At 37.6% G+C, this 14063-nt stretch overlaps 1 protein-coding gene and 1 long non-coding RNA gene across 6 annotated transcripts in view; one reads left to right on the top strand and one right to left on the bottom strand.

Annotated features, from left to right (window-relative positions):
• Positions 1 to 14063, top strand: part of DOCK10 (dedicator of cytokinesis 10) — a 286919-nt gene that overhangs the window by 137192 nt on the left and 135664 nt on the right. For all 4 annotated transcript variants that reach the window (XM_033230043.1, XM_033230041.1, XM_033230042.1 and 1 more), the window contains exon 4: positions 9857 to 9939. In XM_033230043.1, coding sequence (XP_033085934.1) covers positions 9857 to 9939 — 83 coding nt within the window. The remainder of the gene's footprint in view (positions 1 to 9856; positions 9940 to 14063) is intronic.
• The window catches only part of LOC117094446, a 340510-nt gene that overhangs the window by 18952 nt on the left and 307495 nt on the right, over positions 1 to 14063 (bottom strand). The window lies entirely within an intron of this gene.

Genomic DNA, 14063 nt, shown 5'->3' on the forward strand with positions numbered 1-14063 from the left:
AAAAAAAAAAAAAAAAAAAAGATAAACAAGGTCAGGTTTGCATGGCAGATGAAACAACTAAAAGCATACCACAATATGAATTGGTTGGCTTGGGAAGGAGTAAGATTGAAGAAAAGTTGGACAGATAGGAGACTATTTGTTTTAATAGTCCAGGTGCATGATTACAAGGAGCTGTATGGCTATGCGATTATGGTACCAGTAAAGACCTATTAAGGAGATAGAATTGACAGGAGTTGGGGACTGAAAATAAAGTAAAGAATAGGAATGTGTTTATGATGACTCCCATAATTATGGCTTGGGCTATTACCTAGATGGTTGTGCCATTAATTTAAATAAGGTGCCCAGAAGAGAGTGAAGATTGCTGGAAGAATGAAGCAAGGAAGATAACCTCATTTGCCAACATGCAGAGAGAGACATCCAAGAAGACGATAAATATCTAGGTCTGGAGCACAGGAAAGTGTGGGCAGTTACTCTAGGTTTGAAAACTGAAGCTTTAAACCTGGAAGAGTATGCCCATGAAAATCAGAGAACTGGACTGCAGCTGAGAAGGCAGGTCCCTGAGCCACAGTCTCTCTAAGGGGCAGGCAAAGAGGACCCTGTGTAAGGAATGGAGAAGGAGTGGGCAGAGAGGAAAGCAGGGAACAAGGAGACATTGATATCTCAGAATTAAGGAAGAAGGGTCAATAGCGAGAGAAAGTGCATTAATGGCATAAAATGCCAAAGAAGAATCAAGATGGGGGCTCACTGGATTTGGCAATTCAGGATCATTGGTGGTCTTTAGCAGAGCAGTTTCAGAAGCTGGGAGCACACCCTGATTACAGTGGGTTAAACTCTGAAGAGTGGGGATACAAATATCAAGCAAGGTATTCGTATATTGTTGTCCCTTTACTTGCAAAGCATAAACCCACTTCAGGAGTAAACCCAATAAAAATATTAGAATTCTTCAGGCAGAGTGCCCAAAGCATACCAAAGTTAAAAATAGTTCCATAGGCCATCTATTGATCTTTAAATTGTGTACCAAAATACTACTTAATGTATTGCAGAGCAAAATTCTGTAAACATGAAAAACAATAAGATCCAATGAGGATAATATTGAAAATGAAATCTCTTTCTCTTCCTCTTCTTCCCTTGCATATTTGGACTCAGACAAGTGGCATTTAATTAATTCAAGAGAAAATTATGAATATTCAAGATAGAAGCCACATCATGTGACTTCAAGAGATATTAAACAACTTAAGTCCTAAACATAGTGAAGAAAATTACAGAGGAGGGGGAGTTGGCTATAATTTAAAAATACTTCATGCTGCTCATTTTTAACTGGAAGAAATATATCTAACTAGAATGAAATTTATCTTGTCTCAAGAAAACATGGGGAATTTCTTTTTGTACTTTTGTAGTTAAAACAATTCTATATGCTTTGTGTTTAATTTTAGACCACATATTATGTAAGTTGACAAAGAAACCACTTTTGACCAAAATACATTTGTTTAGTATACGTTATACTGATCTTTGAATTTCCATGTGTAGAATAATGTGCACTCACACTTGCCCATATCTAAGAATGTCTCTTACTAGTTGATTTCGGAGAGTGGGTTGCATGTATAAATAAATTAAGTAAAAATGAATGCTGTTTTCTGATCCTGAAACACTGGGCAGCAAATGAATGGCTTCAATGCATTTATTAACTTTAGACCAGAGCACAGTTAGCATGGAATTTCTCATCCTAGAACTAACTCCTATGCTGTGACCTCAGGGGTATATGAACAATTTAAATTTCTAGAGCATATTAAGAAACAAATGAAACCACAAACATTGCTTCAAATTTTTACAAAAGTTACATTCTTTCTTAATAAAATTAATGCAGATAAAAATATTTGTGTGTATGTTTTATTTTTGTTTTGGTTTTGTTTTGGGTGTTTTGGATTTTTATTTTTTGAAAAATAAGGCTCTTCGTTCACTAATGAAGGTCTTGCTGATGAAGATCTTGTTGGAAGTGAAGGAACTTTTTATTTTGTGTGTACTTTTTACAAAATAAATTTAAAGCCATGTTTATTTTATGACTTTAAAAATGTAATGGAAAATTAAGATATTAAAATCTCTTGTCTTACATTTGGCTTAGTTGTGTTCATATGTAGTGACTGTATTCCTATCATAGCCAAAACAAAATGGAGCACCCTAATTTTTTTACACTAAATATATAACACTAAAGGTCATAAATACACAAAAAATGATTAAGATAAATTCAAGTGCATGTATTACTAACTGAACTTAGGATAAAATATATCTGGAAAAACAAACTGTTGAAAAATGAAAACAAAATGGTTAGGTGTTTCACATTAAGAACTCTGAAGAAGCTTATCTTCTATTCACTAAAATTTCTACAATAATAGTCTTGTTTCCAAATATGAAAACCTGTCCCAATTCTAAATTGGCTTTCTCTTCTCCACAATAAAAATCCCCCAAAAATGTGTGGCAATAAGTGAGTAAAACACAGATGTAGAAGTCAGAGGCGTTGGAGGCTAAGAATAAAAAAGAACCCATTGTTAAGGTTGAACCTAAAATTTCAATTGCATTGAAAAATGACCCGGTTTCTATGTCTTACATGAGAGCAATGATTGGAACGTAATAGTAGCAAGGTGTTTTAGTACCGTCTATCATTCATGTCCTGACAAATGACTTGTGAGATCTAGCTGGGAAATTAGAGTGCATGTTCCCAGGTCAAAAAGTCTACTTCTATAATTTCTTCAACTGCCTTAACACAGCACATTTTGAAAGAGAAACCAAATATTTTGGTTCACTTTCGGTTTACCATGAATAAAGATACTCAATGAAAATTTAGGCTACTGTAGTTCAAAGCAACAAAATCGTCTTAAAATGATTTTCCCCCGGATTGGCTCTTGATATGACATTATATTTTACAAACGGGCATGCATGCTTATATACATAGTAACACTACCTCATATCAAGTAGTATTTTTTAAAAACCAGAATCAATTAAATTAGATCTATTAAATTAGATCGTGCCATGATTTCTGAAACTGAGACATACTTATAGTTACATTATTTATTTTGCCCAAATTCATTATTTGTACTTCTCTCTCAAGAGTGTGGTATAGTGGGTTTTTTTGTTTCTTTTTTGCTTCTTTGTTTGTTTTTGAGACGGAGTCTCGCTCTGTTGCCCAGGCTATGTGCAGTGTCGCCATCTTGGCTCACTGCGAGCTCCGCCTCCTGGGTTCATGCCATTCTTCTGCCTCAGCCTCCCCAGTAGCTGGGACTACAGGTGCCCGCCACCACCCCGGCTAATTTTTTGTATTTTTAATAGAGACGGGTTTTCACCATGTTAGCCAGGATGGTCTCGATCTCCTGACTTCGTGATCCGCCTGCCTCAGCCTCCCAAAGTGCTGGGACTACAGGCGTGAGCCACCGCACCCAACCAAGTTTTTAAATATTATTAACTTTTCAACTGGTTTGTATACTGCAGAAACTAATTATTGTGCTTTAAAAGAACACATAGTGTGATCTAGTTGAAGACCAAAAAAAAAAAAAAAAAATGTTTTCAGTGCCTTTTCTCTTTTACACTAAATGTCAATGTATTGGGTGACCACACATCCTGGTTTGCAGGAGTAGTCTCATGTTCTAAGGCTCAACCTTGCTCATAGTGCCTCCTTTCACTCTGAAATATCTCAGTGTGAACAATAAATTATCTGGCCACTCTTGCAGTGCATAATTTGCCTAAACTCACTTAATTTCATGATGCTTCATTTTCAACATTTATATAATAGGCACAATTACTTCTCAACTTTATAAAGAATGACATGAATACTAAAATTGCCACCATCATTTTACAAATACAGAATTGTTTCCAGTGGTGACTAAGGGCCAAAATGAACACCATTTATGCTTGCATTAATCTTTCTAGCAATAAACTAGTCAGGTAATTAAATAAACCTCTATAGCCAGAAAGAAAAATAATTTTGCATCTTAAAAAACCATCTGTTACCTGCTTATTACTATGTAGCCAGAATTCAATAATCAACCTTTTACGAGATGAACAAATTGCATTGCCAAACCCAAATTGCTATTTGAAGTGTATAACATGATTTGAATTGATTCTAATGATTCTCTGAAGCAGAGGAACAAGGAGAATAATGAAATATGTTATTTTCAGCACCTCAGGGTGTTCTTTATAATAGCCCACTCATTTTTAAAGTATTTAGATTTTTGGAACTTTCAAAGTATCATTTTTAGTCATTTCCAGAAAAAAATGATATAGATGATCATTGATTTAACAAATAAATATTGAATGTCCACTATAAATAAAACCTCATACTGGAGTTGATATGTCCTTTTAAAAGGCTATGTCTAGATGAGTGAAAATAAGAAGTTAATTCCAGCTACCAGAATCCACTGTGTGAAACTAGGACCCCAAGGCTCTCAGTTCATGGTCGGACAAGGACTGGACCCCGTTATCACTCATGTGGAATCATGGAATCTACCTGGTGAAGTCGCAACATTTCTCCATCTCTTTCAGCATCTCCTGTAGTACTTTTTACAATGTAGATTTCTGGGCACTCCCCCTAGAGATTTTGATTCCCTGGATCTCAAGTGAGACCCAGGAGCCTGAATTTTAATTATTGTCTCCCAGGACCATGGACACTGTACATTTTAGGGAACTCTATCCTCATGGCACAAAAGCCTTTGACCATGTTGACTTTGGCTTGTTTTTTGGTGTCTAAATACATACAGGCAGAGATGGCAAGCATAAAGGCTGATTAAGCAAACATAATAAATGAAAAAAAGGTGAGCCAGGACGTCACTGTTTGGAGTAATTGACCATCTCAGAAAACTCTTGCTCAATATTCACAGTCTTTGCCTTTGAAGCTGTCTGTGGCAGCCTCCAGTTGAAAGGGGATGAGGAGCTGGCATTTTGAAACAGGTGCCGTGGGCTGGAAAGTCAGTAAGGGAAAATTGGAGTCATTGTCTTACTGTAACAAGCAGAGTTGTAGCCTGTGACTTTGAATTTGCAACAGATCATTTCAGCTTAGTTTTTGGACAAAGAGGAGCTGTAGTCATAATTATAATAGTTTTTAATGATCTCCTTAGAGTGACTGTGTGGGCTGGAACAAAGAATAGAGAATAATTTTCTATGCATAACATTTCCAAAATGCCATAACTATGTAGGAGAAATGGTTATGTGTTTGTAAAATGCACTGGCTTTCTCAAAATCAGAGAAATTACAGATTTAGAAGCATTCTTAGGAGTCATCTAGTCTAACTCTGATTCTCATCTACCCACCAGCAGATATATAAAGCCTAGCAAATAAAATCAGAAGAAATTTGATTAAACAGAACCCTTTGATAATCAGACCTAATATATTTCTCAAAAACTTCGTTTTTAATAATCAAGGAATACAAATTGTTATTATTAACTGTTGTGAATGTGAATTAAAGATTGAAAAACTTGCTGAGAAAACTGATGTTGTTAAGTAAGTACTTACTGAGTGCTTACACTATGCTAGGTGCTTTACACAAATTATTTGATCCTAGTGAAGGTGATATTACTTAGGCACATAAAAGCATTTAGAGATATTAAGTTATTTGAGATCCCACAGCTATTAAATGGCAGAACCAAAATTCAAAACTGGTTCTGTCTTGCTTCTAAAACAGAAACAGAAATATTATACAAAACATCCAGAATCATGGTCCAAATGTGTGGTTCGTCTTTAAGGTTTGCAACCATCAAACAATTTATAAATTAGCTAAATAGACTTTTAGAATCAGACAAATCCAGTGTGAAATTCTATTTCTACCACCTATGGGGCCTAGGTCAAAGATCTGAATCTCTTCTTGCCTCTCTAATCTATAAAATGGGAATCATAATCTCAAAGAATGTTTGCTAAGACTGTGTGCTTAGTAGTACAGTATCTGACAAACACAGCTTAAAAATAAAGTTTTTTGTTTTTTTTGTTTTTTTACTAATATCATACTAATATAAGAAAGTGCCACATTCATTTTGGTCAGTGAAATTCAAGACTAACTTATCTTAGATTCGGCTACACCTGTAGCATATTGTGAACATCATGCATGAACATGCATGAGTATACATGTTTATCAAGGTCAAACATAGGTACCATCAACACCAAGAAAGGGCAGTGAGTAAGTCAATGCATCTGTATCCCATCAAAACCTCCAGATCAGAAGGTGTGAAGATAGAAATTATGTTGCAGAAATTTCCAATCCCGTCTAATATTCTGAATGCTCAAGAGCTAAATCTGAGATCCCAACAAATAAATATCTTGACCAAGATCACATCAGGAGTCAGTCCTAGTTCCAGGACAAGAGTAAAGCCTTCTATCACCTAGTTTCCAAGGCCATACCCTCTATTTTCATTTTGCTAACTTAAAATATACACTGGTTTGGCAATTTTCTATTTTTATCGAAGACTCTTTAAAATACTTTGAGCATTCTATCCTAAGAAAATCATCAAAATAGGATGGTATGGGGGGAGAGTAGGAGGGCCATATGTATGACCATATACTCTGGGACATTTTTTTTCTATAATGTCCCCAAATTGGAAGTAGCCATAAAAACGATTCACTTTGTTCTCTTCTTTACATCTCTGCTGAAGTCTCCCCTTTCCTGTGAGCTCCATACTAACCAACCTATATAAATTAATTCCCTTGCTCCAAATCTCCCAGCCCCTTTCGTTTTATTTTTCCCATGACACCACCGTTTTCTAACATATAACACGATTTACTTAGTTTTTAGTTTATTGATCAGCTTCTCAAAAAGAGGTCAATCCAAGAGGGCATGGACTTTTGTTTTTTGTTCCCTGCTATATTCACACTACCCAGAACAACTCCGGGTAACCTAGTAGGGCTCAATCTTTGTTCAATGAATCATGAGTGAATGATCTCCAAGATGAGAAGACTAGACTAGTGAATTAGGGGATAATATTTTATTCTACTTAGTTAAAGTGGTCATAAAATTAGAAAGCAAGTGTAAAAATCTATAGAATATGTTATTAAGTAAATAAAAAACTATTCATATTCAAATAAATACTTAGAGGGGAACTACATAAAACTATGCAACAGAAAAAGGATTGAAAGGGAATGCAAAAAGGGAGTGGGTTTTATGCTCTTCTTTTTCCATTTTAAAATGGATTTTGTTTCATTTGAGAACAACAGCAAGGTAGAAAGAAAGGAAAGGAAAGGGAGAAGGGATGAGAAAGAATTATAACCATGAAAGTTCTGTCTCCTTGGCTTGGGATACTGTTGACCTATATGCCCCTTGTCTAAATCCCTGGCATCTTTATCCAAAATGAAGATAAAACATTTCAGCAAAGGAGCGTATTAAGGCTCAGTTTTCAGCCAGGTACGGTGGCTCACACCTGTATTCCCAGCACTTTGGGAGGCCGAGGCGGGCAGATCACAAGGTCAGGAGATTGAGATCATCCTGGCTAACACGATGAAACCCCATCTCTACTAAAAATACAAAAAACTAACCAGACGTGGTGGCAGGTGCCTGTAGTCCCAGCTACTTGGGAGGCTGAGGCAGGAGAATGGCGTGAACCCAGGAGGCGGAGCTTGCAGTGAGCTGAGATTTCACCACCGCACTCCAGCCTGGGCAACAGAGTAAGACTCCGTCTCAAAAAAAAAAAAGTCTCAATTTTCCTCTTATTTCCAGAAACACCTGCTTTGCAGAATTGGCTCAGGCATTGGCAAGTTGCTACAGCTCACCATACTGTTTTGCTCAAATTCCCCATCCATTCCAGTACTTCTAGATCCCCTGACTTCCGTTTTACTACTCTTCTCTACATTCATCTGTCTTGCCACTGTTTCATTTTCAAGCTCTCCTTTTGTCCTGCATTCATAGCTGTCATCCTCCAACGCCCACCTCTGTCCCAGGGTCACCCCTTGTTTTGTCCTCAGTCCCCAATTTGTGTGTGGGCCTCCCTGAACAAATAAAGCCATGGTGCTGAGAGAACTCCAGGCCAGAGAAATCCACAAGAGCCCCATCCCCTCTCCCTGCCTTTTTCATGCATCTCGAGCCTCATGCCTGGAACATGTGTTCTCCATCCCCCTTTCTATGATGCCCGCTAGGCCACACCCCTCCATCCTTTCTGCAAAGGCAGTGCTAGCACTTTCTTTGCTGCAGCAGTCCTGCACCTTACCTATTCCCTTCTTGCTTACAAAGACAATCACACGTCTTTACTCCTCACAGTGCAATAGGTTTATTACTCTTCATATTCCCCCAATGCTAAAGAACAGGTGTTCCTATAATCCAAATAATAGCTGCTTACTCTCCAGAATCACGTAATTTTAGAATAGAAAGGAGTCTCAAAAGTCATCAGGTGAAATCCCGTTACAAATCTATGATCAGTACCGTGCTGGGTGCATGGCAGGTGTTTGGAAAATACTTGCCATCCATAAATATTATATAATCAGCCATTACATACCACTATATAACTATTTTGTGCCATTAACGTTTCTAAATCATTTTTGCTTATCAGTTACTCACATCTGCTTATAAAATCTACGAATAAACTGGAGATCATTATGTTAAGTGAAACAAGCCAGGCACAGAAAGACAAACATCGCATGTTATCACTTACTTATGGGATCCAAAAATGAAAAAATTCAACCCACAGAGAAAGGGAGTAGAAGGGTGGTGACCAGAGGCTGGGGTGGAGGGGAGGTGGGGATGGCTAATGGGTACAAAAAAATAATTAGAATGAATAAGGCCTACTATTTGATAGCACAACAGGTGACTATAGTCAATAATAATTTAACTGTACATTTAAAAATAACAAAAAGAGTATGATTGGATGGTTCATTACACAAACAATAAATGTTTGAGGGGACAGATACCCCATTTTCCATGATATAGTTATTACACATTACATGCATGTATCAAAACATCTCATGTAACCTGTAAATATATACACCTACAATGTACCCACAAAAATTAAAAATAAAATAAAACAAAATAGAACCTGTGAATAATCACAGAGAAAAGCTGTGCCTTAAAAGGCATGGGATAAAACTGAAAAGCTAGCTTCAGGCTAACAGGAGCAATGATACAAAATGGAAGATTGGTCACTGAAGTAAGAACAAGGAATGGGCTAAAATCATGACAAAAGGCTCTCATATAAATAATAACATCTTTTCCTACTAAGAACTCTAAGATCATGTCAGGGCTTGCCAAGGGAAGCTGAAAAATGATGGTTCTTGAGGTTAGCAGTGTGTCTGGTAGGATTCAGAGCTGATTACATTAGGTTTTTTGGTAGAGTAAAATAGAGTAAATAAATTAAATAGTTCCTCCTATTTAATGGAGAAATGGAATGGAAATCGTTAGAGTTCCATGGGAAATGGAAAATGATTAGAAAGAGCAATCTCCTTACCTACCTTTAAGTTGCTAGCATTCACACCACCCCAGAGGCACAAGACCTGTCTTCATGGTACTTTTTGCTCAGGCAGCTGATTTATTTTTATTTTTATTTATTTATTTATTTATTTTTTGAGACGAAGTCTCACTCTGTCACCCAACCTAGAGTGCAATGGCGCGATCTCGGCTCACTGCAACCTCCGCCTCCTGGGTTCAAGCTATTCTCATGTCTCAGCCTCCCGAGTAGCTGGGATTACAGGCACCTGCCACCATGCCCGGCTAATTTTTGTATTTTTAGTAGAGACGGGGTTTTGGGGTTTGCCATGTTGGTCAGTTTGGCCTCGAACTCCTGACCTCAGGTGATCCACCCACCTCGGCCTCTCAAAGTGCTGGGATTACAGGCATGCGCCACTGCACCTAGCCTTTTAATGATAATTTTATATTAATAATTGTCATTTTTCTTTCTTTCAGGCTTGTAAATTTTATAGTTCCCAGTGGCATGTGGTAAACTACAAATATGAACAATATTCTGGAGACATTCGACAGCTACCCCGGTAAGAACCTGTGATGAGCACTTATTGATCTTTTCCAAATATAGATGACGTCCTCTGTTCTAGTCCTGCCATTGTTTGTGAATACACGTACATTAATCTTCTGTCAAGGCACATTTTCCAAAATGTACACGTAAGAGTCAAGATAGGACATTTTGTTCAACATGTGTAGCTTGCATCTTCACAGAGTTTGGATTGAGATATAAATATACTCTGATTTAATTTTTAAATGTAGTTTTGACGTTTATTTATCATTGTGTTATTATTTTGTGAGCTGTTTTTTCGATAGCAGGCACAAGAGGGTTAGAAAAGTACCATATGGCCAAATAGTTTTTCTGATAATATAGCATTCATATTTGTTACTTGTTTCATGCATTTTCATGCTGGGATATCAGAAGTCATGAAAATAAACAACTTCCACAAAATATATATATATATAATATATATTACATATATTATAACATATATAACATATATTACATATTACACATATTATATATTACATGTTTTGTATATAATATATTACATATATTATATAATATATATTATATCTATATACACACACGCACACACACAACCAAAAGGAAAATAAACCCCTAATATTGTTCCTGAGTCTTAGGAACATAAGCCTTTGGAGAAAGTAATTTTGTTCTGCTTCTGCTCAAATGTCACCTCTGCAGAAAAGCTCACCTGACTACCTGAACAAAAATAGAAATTAATTCAGTATCTGTTTCCCCTTCTAAAGTAAAAATCCCCAAAGGGCAGGGAACCTGCAGGCCTGTAAGAAGAATGCCTGGCACATAGTAGGTATGCAGTACTATAATTACTTATCGGACGAATGGAGTAAATGGCAAATTTTAAAACATAATATTCCTGGATGGGTTTGGATTTGCTCATATTTAAAGAACTCCCTTGAACTGGTACTACCCAACTCACTGGTTCATGAAGCTAAGATTATGTAAATAATTCAGAAAAACACTTGGAACAATCAAAAGTTAAGTTTTTATTAACACTTTCCTCAAGTGAAGCACTGAGATGATACACATTGGATCTAATTTTTAATAGATGCATGGTACAGAATTGGGAACCACTTTGCTAGATTTCCTGTGGACCCAGAAGCATGCTTTCAAGACTTGTATATTTAGAAGCGCTGCTCTCAATTTCTGGATGTGGAATTTGAAAGAGGAATTATGAACTAGATTTAAGAAGGTGGCATTTGATCTTGGATATGAATCAACAGTAGCTGCCAACACGAGCATCTTGGGAAAGGATTCCGGAGAAGCAGCAAGGCAAAGACCCTGAAGTGGTGGGAACCAGTATGGTCACTTGAGCAGAATGAGTCAGGAAGGCTAGAGCTTAAGGATGGAAGGGGCATAATAAGATGAAACCAAGGAGTTTAGGCAAGGGACCCTGTGTGCCCTGGAAAGGAGCCTGGATTTTACTTTCATTCCAACAAAAGCCTTGGGAAATTTCAAGCAGCGGTGTGGCATGATCTGATTTACCTCTTTGAAAGAACTATTGGGCTACTCTGTGGAGAATGGGACTGCAGGGGTGGCAATTGAAGAAAAAGACAGGAGGAGGCCATTTCTTTTGGGGTTTCATTACCGTGAAGAGAAAAAAATTATGTCCCTTCTAAACTGCAAATCTTGTTTCAAAACACTGAACAGTAACGTTTACCAGATCTTTGAGCATTCTTTTAGACTTGAGTCGCTGCTGATAGATAAGCTCTCACAACTTCATGTTGGGAAGGTTCACCACACCCTAAGCTTTCATGAGTAATTGTTACATTCAGAATGTCTGGGTGTTCATGACACACTTTTTGTAGGCACAACTGAAAAGCAAAGCATCCTTTAACATCAGGACTTCCTCTTTCTGAAAATAGTTCTGAGAAGTGGTTACAACTCCGAAGCTGTGTCTAAGAAGTTGGGAGACTGCATCTCAAGTTGAGAGGATGGAGACAGCAGTGTTTAGCTGTCCTGTTAACTAAATGTGTTCCCCACCGTCTTTAGGTCCATTACAGTCTTCAGTGTCTGTATCCCCAAACACTATTCATCTCTCCTTATATTCATGATGCTATAAAGAAAGAAAGCAAATTAGAGATTTCACATTCACAATATTCTTCCTCTGTTAAAACAATAGAGAAAGTATCTCGAGAAAGAACCAGTCCTGGACATTATTGCTGAATTGCGATTCTCATAGTTTGCAAGATTAATCTCATGAGAAGAAATTTAAAAAATTAACTGAAATAGTGTTGAGAATTTCCCTTACTTTAACTAAAGAAAGTGGAAGTTGATACCAAGAAAGGGAAGAATCAGACTGCCACAAAGTAAGAAACTTTACATATTCAAACTGAAAATCAGAAGTTCTAAAATATAACCCTTTCAGATATACCCCAGAACAATGAAGATGAGCACTGAACAGCAGAATTATTCTTTAAAATGATTTTACAAAGCTAAGCATTCCCCTCTAAAGACTACCTGTATTTAGGTCAGTAATAGAAACAGACAATTTACTTGGGTCTTCTGAGGCTAATAGAAGTAAATCATTTTCATACCTCCTGGATTAGAAGAATTCTCCTATGTCTGCTACCAATTTAAATTGCTTATTTCTTTTTATGAGTTGCTGAGACTGCAAAATGAAAATGTGCAATTATAGAAAAGCAAAAAAATAGGTGAAATTTATTCTTTAAATTTAAATGTGTATTATTGACCCTTAAGATTTTCACTTTTTTTATTTTTAAGCAAGGGTCCATAGGAAGATACTGAAGAGATAGATGATTTCAGGCTAGAATGGAAAATGTAAGCCTTTACACACTAGCAATAGAAATCACCACTGAACTTGGAGATCCCAGAAGAAAAAAGCAGCATAAAAATATATGATGCCACTGATTTCGTTAATCCACTGGGTAAAATACAGAGATGTGTGACATATTACAAATTTTTGCCATGGTCGATTTGATAGAAAGAAGATGTTAAGGAAGAAAAATTCATAAGAGTATAAATTGTGACTAAAGATCAAATAAAGTGTGACCAGCTTAGCTGGGCTGAAATAGAAGATTTTTTTTTTAATAAAAGAGAATTTTCTTGAGTGTCTACAGTGAGCCAGAATGTGCTGGGTGTCATACATGCATTATCTCATTTAATACTCATAACCCTATGGAACAGGAACTGTTATCCCCATTTTATAGCAGAAACTAGGAAACTGAGAGGGAAAATACCCCAAACTGAGAGGAAATTTTAACTGATGGGGCACTCAGGCATCCCCACACTGGGCAATCCAGGTCATTTGGGTGGAGAAAAGAGAAATGAGGCTGCCTACAGTTACTACCAATGTTGGATGCAAACACCAAAGGGTAAGGTCTGGGATAAGCCCTTTATCTTGGGATCCCCGAGACTCTTAGAGATCACACAGTGGTCCTGGGGGAAGAATTTTAAAGTCAATAGCCACAGGTGCTGATCTTTTCATGAGCTTTGAAAGAGAAAAGTCACTGCATAGTAGCCCCACAGACATCTGACTGAGCGTGAAGATGGCTCTTGAAAGGCAGGAGGCTGTGCCTTGTGGATTTTTAAAAACTGGATTGGGAAATAAGAATCTTCAGTAGCCCTCAAGCCTCAGCAATGATCCAAGCACTGTCTGCCTTCCCTGCCCAGGGGCATTGGACAGGCCTCCCTCCCGCAGCCCTCCCTCCTGCACTGTTTCCAGCCCCTACAGCCTTCCTTCCTGGATGCTCCATCCTTGGCCCCTCCTCAGAACCTGTACTCTTGCAGCTCCCTCTGCCAGGGTATTTTCTCCTAGGTCATCACACAACCAGCTGCTTCTCCTCCTCAGTTTAAATGTTACCTCCCAAGAAAGGCCATCCTTGAAGAGTCTTTCTACACTTGGCCTTTGCCATTTCCACAAGGATCACTCTTCGCTCTTCTCTTTCTCCTCCTTGATATTTTTTTCTTTCTTTCTCTTTCTTTTTTTTTTTTTTTTTTTAGATAGGGTCTCACTTTGTCCCCAGGCTGGAATGCAGTGGCAGCACAATCTCAGCTCACTGCAACCTCCACCTCCCGGGTTCAAAGGATCCTCCTGCCTCAGCCTCCCAAGTAGCTGGGATTACAGGTGTGGGCCACCATGCCTGGCTA

This window comes from Trachypithecus francoisi, unplaced genomic scaffold, assembly GCF_009764315.1.
Source record: "Trachypithecus francoisi isolate TF-2019V2 unplaced genomic scaffold, Tfra_2.0 Lachesis_group13, whole genome shotgun sequence".
NCBI classification, from domain to species: Eukaryota; Metazoa; Chordata; class Mammalia; order Primates; family Cercopithecidae; genus Trachypithecus; species Trachypithecus francoisi.